Source organism: Diabrotica virgifera, chromosome 7, assembly GCF_917563875.1.
Source record: "Diabrotica virgifera virgifera chromosome 7, PGI_DIABVI_V3a".
Classification (NCBI taxonomy): domain Eukaryota; kingdom Metazoa; phylum Arthropoda; class Insecta; order Coleoptera; family Chrysomelidae; genus Diabrotica; species Diabrotica virgifera.
The window spans coordinates 176,551,408-176,567,742 of record NC_065449.1 but is presented as its reverse complement, the minus strand read 5'-3'; the positions used below and the strand labels follow the sequence as shown (position 1 = coordinate 176,567,742).

The window sequence follows — 16,335 nt, the reverse complement described above, 5'->3', positions numbered from 1 at the left end:
GCTCTTCCGAACTTGCACGGTCCCAATAAGTTTATGTAATTACTGACGAAAAACCCTACAAGTGTGAAATTTGTTTAAAACAATTTTTAGTGATGCAGGTAATTTGAAAAAACATGAAAGGACATACTGGGGAAAAACCCTCCAAGTGTGAAATTTTTAGTCGAGCAGCATGAAAGGCATTTGAGAGTGCATACTAGTCCAGTCAACAGCTATTTTCTCGTGGAATTTTGAGAACCAAGGTAGATTACCTTGAAAATTTGGATTTATAACCTTTGTCAAAATCTACCCTATGCCGAACTGTGTTTTTCCCTGGGGGTGAAAACAACCCCATCTAGGGGATGAAAATGGTTTAATCAAAATAACTATGGAAATCGATAGAGTGACCAATTCTGAGTAATTTTTTTTGCAAAATTGACACTTTCCAAGTTATTTGCGATTGAAACTATGCATTTTCATTGAAAAAACGCACGTTTTATAACAGTTTTTCATGAATAACTTAAAAAAGTTTAATTTTATAGAAAAAGTTATTAAGAACAAAATTGTAGCTAATAAAAAAACAACGAGGTTCGCGTCTGAAAGACCTATGTAAACTTAATATCGACTGAGTTATTGCTCTTTGAAGGATGGTTATTTTCGAAGAACATCGAAATGGAGAACCTTTAATCTCAAATATTATGTAACTCGAATTTCGTGCAATTTTTTGGGAAAACTTAGGAGATATCTTAAAGTTCATTAAAAAAACCTTTCAAATAAGCTCTGATAAAAGTTCTTTGCATAAGAACTGACTGACTTACGACGAAAATAAAGTCGCTCTCTGCTTTTTCTTTTTGAAATGTAAAAATTAAACCCTCGTCGTTACAATCCTAATAAAAAATGAATAGCTTCCCACTTGATAATAACTTTATTTAGGTATAATTGATACGATCCATGTGATTTGGCTGGTTTGGAATGCTTAGTTTAGAAAAAATAGTTGATTAAATCGAAAGTGACATTTTTAACATTTAAAAAAGTGCATATTTCTTAAATAAATCTAAAAGTATTCATAATATGAAAAAATGTTTCAAATATTAATTGTAGAATTTCTTTTACTGAAAATTTTGATTTTTTTTGTTTTTGTATCATGAATAGTTTTAGGTTTATTTAAGAAAAATGCACTTTTTTTAAATTATAATAATGTCATTTTCGATTTAATCAACTATTTTCTCCAAACCGGTCGAATCACACGAATCGTATCAACTATACCTAAATAAAGTTAATTTCAAGTGGGAAGCTATTCATTTCTATTAGGATTATAACGACGAGGGTTTAATTTTTACATTTCAAAAAGAAAAAGCAGAGAGCGACTTTATCTTATAAAGAGTCATAAGTCAGTCTGTTCTTATACAAAAAACTTTTCTCAGAGCTTATTTCAAAGACTATAGGCCCTTTTGAACTTTAAAATACGCCCCTTAAATTTTCCCAAAAAATTGAACCACATTCGAGTTTTTGAGATTGAAGGTTCTCCATTTCGAGGTTCTTCGAAAATAACCATCATTTAAAGAGGAATAACTTAGTCGTTATTGGGTTTACCTAGGGCTTTCCGACGCTAATCTCTTTGTTTTTTTATTAGCCACAATTTTAATCTTAATGATTTTTTCTATAAAATTAAATATTTTTAAGGTATTCATGAAAAACTGTTATAAAACGTGAGTTTTTTCAATGAAAAATGCATAGTTTCCATCGCAAATATCTTGTCAATGTTGCAAAAAAATATAGAACAAAATTTACTCAGAATTTGGCACTCTATCGATTTCCGATTATCGATATTTTGATTAAAAAATTTTCATCTCCTAGATGGGGTTGTTTTCACCCCCAGGTCAAAAGCGCAGTTCTACATAGGGTAGATTTTGAAGAAGAGTGTCAATAGAGTTGATTATCAAAATTCCACGGTTTTAAAGTTTTTTACCGATGATGAGTGGTCTACATACTGGCGGAAAACCCTACAAGTGTGAAATTTGTTTAAAACAATTAATAATTAATTTATTATAACAAAACTAAAGCATATTTGGGATTTGATAGTGCGTTCTTTAGGTGACCGGCGGCTCTACTCATTACTCAAGTTACTTCGCATTAAAAAAAGAATGAAGAAAATTTCTCGATTGGAACCCGAGAAAATGCATTTTTTACGTATACCAATTTTGAACTTTGAGTTTGAAATTTCTTCAATCTAGTTTCTTTTTGGATTTTTGATATTTTTATACCAAATAGTCGCTCAATACCGACCGTTTTTATTATTATAATATATTTTATGAGTGTCTTGGGCATCTGAAAATTTGCATGGAGAAAAAGGATCGAAAGAATAAGTTAACGGTTCAAAGATTATTATCCTATTGTTTATAAATTCGTTGCAAATAACGGCCAATTTTGACCCGTTGTATCTCAGGAACTGTTCCTCTAAATTCAACTTTTTTCTTTTAGCATAAGCGTCATGCCGAGTCTTTTCTAGTGCCGTTTTGTGAATTTAATTTAATATAACAGTGACGGAGACATTCTATTTGTTTATAAGCCAAACAATTGTTTATAAATTTAAAACATTACTGAGGCCGTCTAAATAATCCCATTTTAATTCTGTACGTGTATTAGATAGAGTGCCTCTTTATTATGTAAAAAGTTAGCAAACTTCTAAATGGTCTATTTTTGTTCTGAAAGTTTTTAAAATTTTTTAAAACTTAAAAAAAAACTAGATTACAAAATATTATGCAAAAACTATTACATATGTTGATTTTAACGAAATTTGGAGGATGGTTTAAGTATGTTATAAAAATTTTCTAAGCGAATTATGAAAGTGCAACCTAAGTGGTTTAAAAATATTGCATAAAACAGTCTTGTTTTCCCCTTTTTTGTATTTATTGCTATATTGCAGCAAGGGTAATAAATTAAGACATTTTTAATTAGTGGTATGTCATAGAAAATTTAATTACCACCTTTATTTTATTTTGATACGACTGCTCCAAAATGAATCGTTTTAAAGTTTTAAACAAGAGAGTAGAAATAAATCGATATTTTTAGCAGTTATTAAACATATTAATTGTTTTGTTAACGTTCCGGGTACATTTAAGAAGCAGCATAAGTCAATTATTATTATTGAAGTTGTCGCAAAACTTTACCTACTTTACAGTAACTTTATCTGCAAAAATCGGAATGCCACGCCACCTCTCACATCCAAAAATAGACGTTTTTTCACAGATCCGCTAGTCTATTTTATTACTTATGCTTTTTGATTATTCAGGGGTGGCCAAGCTCCTTGATAGTCAGAGCTACTTTTCACAAGTTAAAATTGTTCGCGAGCCGCAATTAAAAACCGTATTCACAATTTATGTAAAGAAGGTATGTACAATGTTTTTTAAAAGAACTCCTATTTATTATTGAAAACAGAAATAAAATTACGAAATATTAAAACTTAATTACTTTTTTTCCCAATTCTTCTTCTCGTTGTCATTATGCCCAATAAGAAAGTCGAACTTGCTATCACTTATCACCTATCCATCTTTTACCCATTTCGTCCACGCCTTCCGGTCTCCTGCCATGTTCTTCACCTGTTGCGCTGTTTTGCCCTCTCTTGGTCCCGATTTCCTGAATTTGTTTCATCCACCCCTTTCTAGGTCTGCTCCTTCTTCTTTTCCCCTGTCTCTTGGCATCTGTCACCTTCTTTACTAGTCTGTTCTCGTTCATTCTAGTGATATGTCCAAACCAATTCAAGTTTCTTTTTTCAATTTTTTTCTCTATTGGTCCCTGTCTTAGCACGTTTGTAATGTTTTGTTCCTTTCCCTGTCCAACATTTGTTTTCCTTCTTTGGTAATTCTTTAAAATTTGGTGAATAATTTGTGGTAGTTCTCAGTAATTCTTTCTGTGTTAGGATTTCACGAATTTTAAAACGGAATTAAATGGTTCATACAAGTACGTTGTTCCTAATATCGAAATAATAACTTTTTTAATTTAGGGTATGAGCTTCGATTTTGGTAAAAATTTCCAAAATTCGGTAATCGGCGTCGACTTATAGTTTTATTTTCGAGCTTGATCTTCTTGCGTCTCTATTAATTTTAATTCTCCAAATGTTCTTTGGGTCATATATTGGTAATAAAAAAGTCACCTTATGGACTATGTTTATTTCAAATAAATTCAGAAAAAAAAATGAAGAGACGATTTAAAATACTTTAAGTCTTGAAATCAATTTTGGAGTTCGGTTAATATTCCTTTTGGCTTTCTTATTTACTCGTACTCTTTAAGTTTTTCTAGTTTAATATTGTAAGAAATTTTTTTAAGTCGAGTAAAATGACTAAATATGTATACAAATCGGTCTGGAGTGAGTTGATTACTGACTTTTGTGTCTCGCCACTCTTAATGTTCTTTCGCGTAGTTTCGATGTGTCGGATCACTCTTAGTTTGGATGGAAATGGAATTTGTTACAAAGTTGCATTTGGTCTTTCATTTATTGTCAGTACGTTAAAAGACATTGTGAAACACATACGGAACGATAATAATTTTTTTAAATCATAACACAGAATTGAAAAGGATCTCTGGTACATTTATCGAGAGACACAAGTAATTCTTCAAAGAGCCGCAGTTTGGCCACCCCCTGGATTATTGCATTCATTTTTCCTTTTACTCAAATCATTACACTATAGTTGGTTTGTGTTTTAGGTTATATCCAAGATGAAATCAAAACAGAAATTATGGAGAAACTCATTGAAGATTCATCCTACCAAGAACATGAAATGACTCGACACACTCGAGGAAAAACATTTAAAAAAAATGTGAAAGTTGGGACTGGAAAAAGACAATATAAATGTGAAATTTGTTTTAAGCAGTGTATTACTGCAATTAATTTGAAAAGACATATGAGATTACATACTGAGGATAAATCTCACAAGTGTGAAATTTGTGTTAAACAGTTTAGTTATTTAAGTAGTTTGAAAAAACATATGAGAATTCATTCTGGCGGAAAACCCTACAAGTGTGAAATTTGTTTTAAACAGTTTAGGCAAATATGTGATTTTAAAAGACATGTGAGAGTGCATACTGGAGAAAAACCCTACAAGTGTGACATTTGTTTAAAACAGTTTGGTCATTCAAGTAGTTTGAAAAGCCACTTAAGAGTGCATACTGGAGAAAAACTTCACAAGTGTGAAATCTGTTTCAAGCAATTTTCTACGGCAGGTAATTTAAAAACACACTCGAGAGTGCATACTGGAGAAAAACCGTACAAGTGTGAAATTTGTTTAAAACAGTATATTAGTACAAGTAATTTAAAAACACACTTGAGATTGCATATTGAAGAAAAACCTCATAAGTGTGAAATTTGTTTAAAACAATTTAGTGATACAGCTGATTTGAAAAAGCATATGAAAGGACATACTGGGGAAAAACCCTACAAGTGCGAAATTTGTTTTAAAATGTTTAGGCAAACAAGTGATTTGATAAAACATTTGAGAGTGCATACTAGAGAAAAACCTCACAAGTGTGAAATCTGTTTTAAGCTGTTTTCTGTGAACAGTAATTTAAAAACACATTTGAGATTGCATACTGGAGAAAAACCGTACAAGTGTGAAATTTGTTTAAAACAGTTTAGTCATTCACATCGTTTGAAAAGCCACTTGGGATTGCACACTAGAGAAAAGCCTTTATAAGTGTAAAATTTGCTTTAACCCTTATCCGGTCAACACATTTTACTTACGTAACCGGGCAACTCGGGTCCGTTGGGCCCACCACTGGTCTTGAATGTACTATTCATATTTACCCATATATTTCTAATATTCTGTTTTGATTTTTTATTGAAGTTAAATTTAAATTGTCTAGATTCTAGATTAAAAAAAAGGAATGTATGTGTACTTTGTACGCACGTAAGAAGTTATACTTCTATTATTAAACTAATTTTAATACTTACTACTTTCCAAAATGTTTTATTAAAACAATACGAAAAATAAAAATAAAAGAATAAAACACACGCAAACACATTGAAAAATGAAACCAAAGAAATTATTTCTTAACAATTGTTGAGAAAATTTTAACTAAATATGTATTTTCTTGAAAAAAAAATATAATAAATATACTTACAATCATAAAATGTATAAAAAAATAAAAAAAAATAAAATTTTGTTTATCCAGAATCTCCATTTGAACAATTATTGACAGATGATTTTAACACCCAATCAGATCCCGTATAACGTTTCATACCATACTGTCGGTGTGCGCATGCGCCCAGTAAAAATAAAAATTTACCTTCGTGCCTAAAGAAGTATAACTTCAAAAAGATGCTACTATAGTATGCGGTCTACCTCGAGGGAGTGATCTACGATTTGCACAAACTAGTAAAATGCAAGAAAACTTTTGTAGAAAAAATATTTATTCCCAAGTAATAAACATTTGGAGCCAAATAAAGACTTAATTAATAAATAAATAAAAACTTGTATATCTACCAGGCCCTTTTATTTGAAAAGAAAGGTTGATGTTTACGCATACCCTGGAAAAAGATTACGGTGTTGTTGCCTTTCATTATTGTGTGAAAACCCTTCTGAGAAAAGATTATGGTAATTAGCAGCTCATGTATAAAGTACCGACAAAAACATTTTTTACAAAATGAATAAAACGCATAAGTCAGAAGAATATTATTATTTTACTTTTACAAATTAATACTTTGTCATATCAATTTACTATTTTAGTTGGTACTACCGCAAAATTAGCTTATTCCTAACTATAATAGCAAATTGATATCACAAATTAAATTATTATTAAGTATTAGGTAAAAAAAAAACAATAAAAATAAAAAGATCATAGATTAGTCATTTATTTTTCTTTTATTTATTTGTCATTTATTTACTTTTAGGAGCTTAGTTGTCGACACTAACATCGATATCAAACGATTGATAGGAGATGCATTATTTATTTCAAAATATGTATAGTTACCTACCTAACAATTATATTATTGCATTCCAACAATGATTATCAGTTTTTAAAATTCATTTAGAATAGATATAATACCTATTGTAAGCATCTCTTTGATGTTCACATGTGAACATCAAAGATATGTTTACATTGTTTGTACCACGTTTAGACTTTATTATTGGATTTCCGGAATCATAAAAGTCGTTTATATAACCCACAAGAACATTACCTGACTGCCAGATTAACTTCTGTAACAAAGATTTAGACTTTAAGTATAAAAATACAAATAGGGTCCGACGGGCCCGTATTGCCCCTTTACGTCACAAAATTCTTTCAACGAAATAAATTCAAAAATGATAATGAATATTTTGAATAGCTCATGACTATGTTGAAGGAAACATACTTCTAAACAAATTCAGTGATGCATAAAATTCAATAATAAAATTTTTATCAGTTTATTATAATAGAATTGGCGTCTCGGGCCTGTTGGACCCACCTTGCCGGATAAGGGTTAAACAATTCACTGCAGCAGGTTATTTGAAAACACATTTGAGACATAGTGGAGAAAAACTATAAAAATGTGAAATTTGTTTAAAACAATATATTACTGCAAGTAATTTGAAAAAAACATATTCGCTGTGTGCAAGTAGTTGAAGCGGATATGAGAAACGGTCGTGCGCGAGTAACGGAGAAATCTTACAACTCTCTTAACATATTTCTTCAATAATTTATATTGTTAGTTGAAATTGTCAAATTGACGTATATTTCAAAAAGATAACTACTGTCATTGAATAAAATGGGATTTCGCAAATTATGTGTTATAAATTGTAAAAATTATATGTTGCTCCACAATATTGATATGATATGCAATTATTAAAGTGAATTTAATTAATGGTATTTTGCTTGTAGTACAATGTTTGCCTTTTAATAACATAACCTTTTTTTGCTGGAACGCTCTTAGCAGACTAGGGAAGGTGTCCCTAGTACTGTTGGACTCGGACAGGAGAGGAGAACATGCTTGGGCCAAGACCAGAATATCCCTGGACGTGTTCATTAGTGAACGATACATGGGGATATCCCGTGCAGTCTGTAAGCAGGGCTAAAAGAGGAGATTGCATAGGCCCACCTATACTATCCTCGCCTTCCTAAAAACGGAGAGGCGGGTAGGGGGGAGGTCTTTGAAGATAAACTCCCAAATGAAAAGGCGTGTTTCTCCCTGTAGTGTACTCGCCTACATAAGATCAGCAGACGGACAGGGGGGGGGGGAGGAAATTATGTGTTACAAATTGTAAAAATTATATGTTGCTCCACAATATTGATATGATATGCAATTATTAAAGTGAATTTAATTAATGGTATTTTGCTTGTAGTACAATATTTACCTTTTAATAACATAACCTCAATCTTACATTTTCTTCTTATTCTTTTTTGGACTATGGCCTGAACAATTATCCAGTAACCAGGACTGATATAATTGGCCAATATAATTAAAAGTGCTACAAATGTTGCTGAGCTATGAAACCAGGTGTCACTCTTCCAAACTTGCACGGTCCCAATAAGTTTATGTAGTTACTGGCGAAATACCTTACAAGTGTGAAACAATTTTTAGTGATGCAGGTAATTTGAAAAGGCATTTGAGAGTCCAATCAACCGCCATTTTCTCGTGGAATTTTGAGAACCAAGGTCGATTTCCTTGAAAATTTGGATTTAGGTAGTAATTATAACCTTTGTCAAAATCTACCCTATGCTGAACTGCGCTTTTGCCCTGATGGTGAAAACAACCCCATCTAGGTGATGAACATTTTTTAATCAAAATAATTATGGAAATCGATAGTGACCAATTCTGAGTAATTTTTTTTGCAAAATTGACACTTTCCAAGTTATTTGCGATTGAAACTATTCATTTTTCATTGAAAAAACTCACCATTTATAACCGTTTTTCATGAATAAACAAAGAGCAAAATTGTAGCTAATAAAAAAACAACGAGGTTCGCGTCTGAAAGACCTATGTAAACTTAATAACGACTGAGTTGTTGCTCTTTAAGGGATGGATATTTTCGAAGAACATCGAAATGGAGAACCTTTAATCTCAAATAACTCGAATGTCGTGCAATTTTTTGGAAAAACTTGGGAGATATCTTTTAAAATTCATTAAAAAACCTTTCAAATAAGCTCTGATAAAAGTTTTTTGCAGAACTGACTGGCTTATAAACGAAAATAAACGAAAATAAAGTTGCTCTCTGCTTTTTCTTTTTGGAATGTAAAAATTAAATCCTCGTCGTTACAATCCTAATAGAAATAAATAGCTTCCCACTTGAAATTAACAGTATTTAGGTATAATTGATACGTTCCATGTGATTTGACAGGTTTGAAATGCTTAGTTCTTCTTCTTTTTGTTTTTGGTTTCACTGCATGGTGATTACCAGCACGATTTATAAGCGATCTTGACGTAGTCTGGCTCTAAGCCATACCAAAATCGCTGACTATGTTCTTGTAAGAAGCTTTTGATGAGGTGTAATGATATAATTAAATGAGATTAGATAAAAGGCATTATATTTAATTTCGATTCAGAGATCATTACCATCTTTTTATGGACCATTTCGAACTCTTTTGTTCTCATCAGGAAAGCAACTGTAATGATGTTAGAGCATCATTACACGGAATTGGGACGTTTCATCGCCGCCGTTTCGATGCCGCCGGTTCATCGCCAGTCCATTTCATCGCCGGCCGTTTCATCGCCAGTAGTTAGTTGATCTTGTATTATGGGAGATGACACGACACGACGTTAAATTCAGTTCAAAACTTATGACAAATTAATAGATAAAAAATATTATATTAATTTACTGTTCTATTTCTACTTCCCGTAAATTTGATACTAAACAGTATTAAATTTGTAGTGTTAAATTATATTTTATATTATAAAAGTTTAAAAGTCTATTAAAAGATTAAGTATGGCAACGGGAAGGGTCATATCTCGCATTTCCTAGAATTCCTAATTAATACTAAAAATAAATAATAAATGTAACTTTCGAAAATTCGGAAATATAATCAGTTAGCGATTAACTGACTGACGATGAACCGGCGGCATCGAAACGGCCGGCGATGAACTGGCGTCATCGAAAGGGCGGCGATGAAACGTCCTAGACCCATCATTACAGTTGCTTTCTTGATGAGAACAAAAGAGTTCGAAATGGTCCATAGAAAGATGGTAATGATCTCTGAATCGAAATTAAATATAATGCCTTTTATCTACCCACGGTTTTACTCAGGTATCGAGTACTAGGAAGCAGATTTGTTGATCTTTACCTCGGTGAATTGATATGTTGTGGAGTGCAACTATGTAGACTCCCCATGTCTCTACATTCATCACCCTTTTCCTTGCAATTTTTAGAAGGATGGGAATAGGTATAAGAGAGAATCTGTTTCCGAACTAAGAAATCCAAAGATTTTATTATTTTTAAACATTTATTTGTTTCAAAATGGAGTTTTTTGGGTTTCGACATTTTGTAAATGAGATTAATTGGGTCATGTTAAGTATGATTAAAAATTAAAACATAAATTAAATGACAAATTCCAACAAGTCAAACTTCCAACAATAAGTTCCAACGAGAATGGTTTACTTTACAACTTTACCGCGCTGACCAGATGGGACGTGAATTATAAATTGTAAAATTCCCTCATCTTCCTTAGTCTCAGCATCCGTTATGGCTTGCAAATTGTAGAAGCCTCGGAGGTGTAACCAGAGAAGGTTCCCATTATTTTCAGTCTGGTGGGATGTAGAATAACATTATGTTGTTTTATATGCCATTGGATTGAAAACTTTGACTAGGTTTATTTAAGAAAAATGCACTTTTTTTAAATCATAATAATGTCAACTAAACTAAAATCAACTATACCTAAATAAACTTAATTTCAAGTGGGAAGCTATTCACTTCTATTAGGATTGTTACGACGATGGTTTAATTTTTACATTTCAAAAAGAAAAAAGCAGAGAGCGACTTTATCTTCGTCATAAATCAGTCCGTTCTTATGTAAAAAACTTTTCTCAGAGCTTATTTGAAAGACTTTTAATGAACTTTAAAATACGTCCCTTAAGTTTTCCCAAAAAATTGCACCACATTCGAGTTATTTGAGATTTAAGGTTCTCCCTTTCGAGGTTCTTCGAAAATAACCATCCTTTAAAGAAAAATATCGTTAAATCGTTATTGGGTTTACCTAGGGCTTTCCGACGCTAATCTCTTTGTTTTTTTATTAGCCACAATTTTATTCTTAATGATTTTTTCTATAAAATTAAATATTTTTTTCTACAAACGTGTTAAAAATGCAATTTTTAGCACTCTATAGAAGCCTTAAAAATGTTACTTTATAGCACTGGGTGCTTTAAAAATTTTAAGGCACTGCAGCTAAAAGTAAAATGTCAAATTTTGAAAACAAACGTCAAAATATTTATAGGTATGTATTTCATTTATTAACTTACTTACTTAGTCCTAAGCCTTTCTACCTTTAGGTGTAAGGCTGGTGGAGTTGAGTTTGGCATTGTAGTCTCCATGCTTTCCAATCTTGCGTTAGGTTTCTTGCACTTTCCAATGGCAATCCCTTCTTCTCGACTTCTTTCCTGATTTCATCTACCCACATAACTCTTGGTCTTCCTCTTTTGTTTTTCCCCTGCACTCTCGTTTCGAACACTCGTTTTGTAAGTCTCTCGTTCGACATTCTATACACGTGCCCGAACCATCTTAGTTGTCCCTCCACTATGTTTTCATTGATTGGTTCCAGTTTTAGGTTTTGTCTAATTGTTGCGTTTCGTATTTTGTCTGTCCTCTTTCTGTTTGCTATTTTCCTCAGGAACCTCATTTCCTTAGCATTGACTCTGGATTTTTGTCTCCCCGTCAATGTCCATGTCTTGCTGCTATACACGATTGTTGGTCAACTACTGATTTAACGACTGCCGTTTTTACTTTTAAAATATTCCACTTGCTCTAGTTGTTTCCCGTCTAATTCTATTGCGTGTGTCTTCCTCGTATTTGAAATTATCATTGTTTTTGTTTTCTCTGTATTAATTTTCATATTTATGTTTGATAGTTCTTCTTCTAGGATTTCAAGATTGTTCTGTAAGTCTGCTCCGTTTTCTGCTATCAATACCATGTCGTCTGAAAATATATATTTTCTACTATAGTAGCTCCGATCGAGTCCGTTTCATTTGCCAGTATCCTAATGTTAGTTTTCTCGTTCTTCTCTTGGCTTTCTTTATCGCTTCATCCAGTACCACTGAGAATAGCAGTGGACTCAGCACGCATCCCTGTTTGACGCCTTGACTTGTAGTAAATTCTCTGGATTCGTTATTGGTTCTTATTGTATTTGTATTGTTTTTGTACATATCCTTTATTACTTCTATTATGTGTCTGTCGACTCCCCTTTCTTTTAGTGTCTTCCATACGTCCTTTCTTCGGATTCTGTCAAACGCCTTTTCCAGGTAAATGAAGCACATATGTATCTCTCTATTCTTCTTGATTACCTTAATGTGAATATTAGGTTTGTGTGCTTCTGTCCTTCCTGAATCCACACTGTGTGTCTTCTATAGTTGTTTCTATTTGCGTTTTTATTCTTGTCTCTACTATTCTTGCGAATACCTTCCCAGGGATACTTGATATGGTGATACCTCGGTAATTACTACAGTTTCTCTTGTCTCCCTTTTTGTGAATTGGTAGTATAATGTCTTTCTTCCAGTCCTTTGGTAATTCTGCTCTATTTATGATATCACTCATTAGTTCTTTCATGCTATCCATTCCCTCTGTCCCAATGAATTTTATCATTTCCGGGGTGATATGATCCTTGCCTGGTGCTTTGCCCAATTTTACTCTTTCTATTGCTTTCCCTAATTCCTCTCGTGTTATGGATTCCACTTGTTGTTCTTCATTCCTTTCTTGTATCTCCCCTATGTTGTCCGTGTCTGATTGAGTTAGCTCTTTGAAATGTTCTCTCCATCTTTCCATTATTTGTTTTTCTTCTGTTAGTACGTTTCCATGTGCAAGCTAAACTTGCTTCCATACAGCCATGATGTGAACTAGTCAAATTGAGCTCAATGGTACCTCGAGCGTGAAACATTGGATATTTCATACATCCATGTTCAAATCCACATTATTTTCATATGTTCCTATGACGGATTAATTATAAAGGGTTTATACCCAAATATTTTTTACTTTGGTGGTTAGCATTCTGAGAATACACTGATGATGATCGGTCAACCGATTGAAAACTAGTTATGTCTTTGATGTAGCCCTGTATAGGGATTTTAACAAATATACCTTTTTATAAAGGATTTTATGTTTTTGTAATGGTATACAGCCAACTACAGGAAAATTTTTTCCTCGTGGATTTTTTATCTGCAATAGTCCGAATGCCACCTCTCACATTAAAAAATAGACGTTTTTTCACAGATCTGCTGGTCTCTTGTATTACTTATGCTTTTTGATTATTGCATTCATTTTTCCTTGTACTCAAATCATTACATTATAGTTGGTTTGTATTTTAGGTTATCTTCAAGAGGAAAACAAAACGGAAATTATAGAGAAACTCGTTGAAGATCCATCCTACCAAGGAAATGATATGACTCGACACACTCAAGAAAAAACATTTAAAAAAAATATGAACGTTGGGACTGGAAAAAGACAATATAAATGTGAAATTTGTTTTAAGCAGTGTATTACTGCAATTAATTTGAAAAGACATATGAGAGTACATACTGGGGAAAAACCATACAAGTGTGAAATTTGTTTTAAACGGCTTAGTCAAGCCTGTGATTTGAAAAATCATTTGAGAGTGCATACTGGAGAAAAACCATTCAAGTGTGAAATTTGTTTTAAACAGTTTAATGTAGGAAGTAATTTAAAAACACATATAACACTACACACTGGAGAAAAACCCCACAAGTGTGAAATCTGTTTTAAGCAGTTTTCTACGGCAGGTAATTTAAAAACACATTTGAGAGTGCATACTGGAGAAAAACCGTACAAGTGTGAAATTTGTTTAAAACAATGTATTACTGCAAGTAATTTGAAAAAACACATGAGAGTACATACTGGAAAAAAACCCTACAAGTGTGAAATTTGTTTTAAACAGTTTGGTCATTCAAGTAGTTTGAAAAGCCACTTAACGAGTGCATACTGGAGACAAAACATAAAAGTTGTAACGGTTACAAAGGTCATAGAATATCACCCCTTAATTTTTTTGTGTTGAGACCGCATTTATAGTACGCCCTGTATGTTAGAATCGTTGGATTCATATCTGTTTTCAGAGATTGTAGAGTCTCGCAAATCTATCGTTCTGGAGTATGTGGATGCGACGTATTTCGTTTTCTCACAATGTTAAACATTGCGTATTTTATTTGTCTGGCCGTTCTCTGAAATGTGACGTGGTTTTCATCGATTCTCAGGCGTGTTCGTATCTCTAGTTGTTGATTTATCTTTTACCATCAAAGGAATTTTGCTCATAATTCTTCAATAAGTAGAGCACGTGTTTATTTTTCGGCTAGATATCAAAGTATTTAACGACGATTCGAGACCAAAAGTCGTGAGATTTATTTATGTTATGACTATGGAATGTGATATTAAGTGCCTCTAAGGCAAGCTGCATACCAAAGAAACATGAAACGTAAAACATGAAACATGAAACGAAAAACATGTTTCATGAAAATAAAACACTGCTAAAAAAATCTTGAAAGTCCGCCTACCAATGAAACGAGTGTGATTCATGCTCATGACGCATTTTTATTTTCGGAGAGTTTCATAAATGGCCGGACGTATATTTGTTTGGCAGTGTTTTATTTCCATGAAACGTAATTTAAGTTTCATGTTTCTTTGATGTGCGGCCTGCCTAAGTGTTTATCTTATAACGATAAAAGCTATGAGAATGTTTAGCGGAGCCAGATGGTTAAAGCTGACTTAAGCATTTTTCGTGAGAAAAATGGGTGGGACAGATATTGAGATTTTCTTGTTCAATTTTTTTTTATTGGTCGAGCTGTTTTGGTATACGCCAGAGGGTTCAACTTGGAGCGTGGTTTGCAGTTTTCTATTGCTAAGATTTGATTAATTGATTATGGGAGTGTAAAATTTCTGTTTTTGGTTTAGCATCTTGTTTTGGATGGGGACGAGAAGTTCAGTTCTGTTAGGGAGTTCTGTTGTAGAGGTCATCAAGTAGAGTTCAGGAGAGAGCTATCTTGCCGGGCCTCGGGCCGCCAATATGCGGTTATCGGCAAAGTTAGTAGTGAAGTTCCAGTTAAGTTTTTTTTGCAATTGTATTGCAGAAGTAACTGTGTTTAGTTAGTGTTTACCCCATCATGGCTTCAACAATCTATGGACCACCGCGTTTTCGCCGTTTTTAAGTGAACGCGAAATTTTCGTACCCCTATTGGGTACCATCTTTCTTGACATACAAGCAAGTAGAAGTTTTCTTTTAAAGCACGGAGTTGCTTTCGTTTTAGTATTTTTGATCCAGTTTAGTGAACTAGAAAACAAATCACTTTTAATATTTTTGTTCGAGTAGAACTAATTTGTTTTTGAGAATGCAGAATGCATACAATGCTGAATTTTTCTATGAAAATTTTTTCTATGAACTATGGATAGCCTTATGTACTGTTGCTGTATCTATTAATATTGTGGAGTGACTTTTGTGCAGTGAAATCGCGTCTTGGACTTACCACCACCGAAAAGAACAGGACGATGATTGTACAAGGTATTATATTTTTTGTTATGTAAAACTTTTCTTTCATTTTTTTGTTTGGTAATCTCGATTTCTATCTGTAACACCGTGAGATCACAGATTCATCATTTCGTTTTTGTTTTAATAAATAATGTTCAATTTGCTAAATACAATCTTATTATTTCTCTTTTCCTTCTCTCTTGAATCGTAAGAATAATAAAGAATATTGAGTATATATAGAGTGGACAAGGTAAGTCACACCATATTTGCTGTAAATTTAAAGTATTTTATATATTTTTTATTTGACTATGTTTTTTGTTTTATTTTGATTTAGTACTATCTTTTCTTTTAATATTTCTATTTTGTAAAATTTTTGGTTCCCTTGAGGTAGCCAGTGGCGCCCAATATTTTATTTTTTTTTTGACATCCCTATTTCGATTTTGCGTTTATTTTTTTAAGCTAATATGAGTATACTATAACATCCCTTAATAATCCACACACCTTAGATCTCTGAGACTAGAGCGACCGTGGCCATGTCCTTCATTGTGTAACATTCCCCAAAATGACATAACAACATCTTGTCAAATTTCTATTCCCTTTCGTGGGACTGTTACACAAAAATGTCGCCCACCGTGTTTGGGGCATACTTAATGTTACAAAGTCAGAAATTTGTTTTAAACAGCTTGTACCCACTATTGGAAAGTTACGATCAAATGT

The 16,335-nt window shown here is 32.7% G+C and overlaps 1 protein-coding gene across 1 annotated transcript in view; it reads left to right on the top strand.

Moving 5' to 3' along the window:
• Positions 1-16,335, top strand: part of LOC126888492 (zinc finger protein 271-like) — a 105,685-nt gene that overhangs the window by 46,444 nt on the left and 42,906 nt on the right. The window contains exon 2 of the mRNA XM_050656828.1: positions 13,454-13,885. Within this exon, the coding sequence (XP_050512785.1) occupies positions 13,454-13,885 (432 nt within the window). The remainder of the gene's footprint in view (positions 1-13,453; positions 13,886-16,335) is intronic.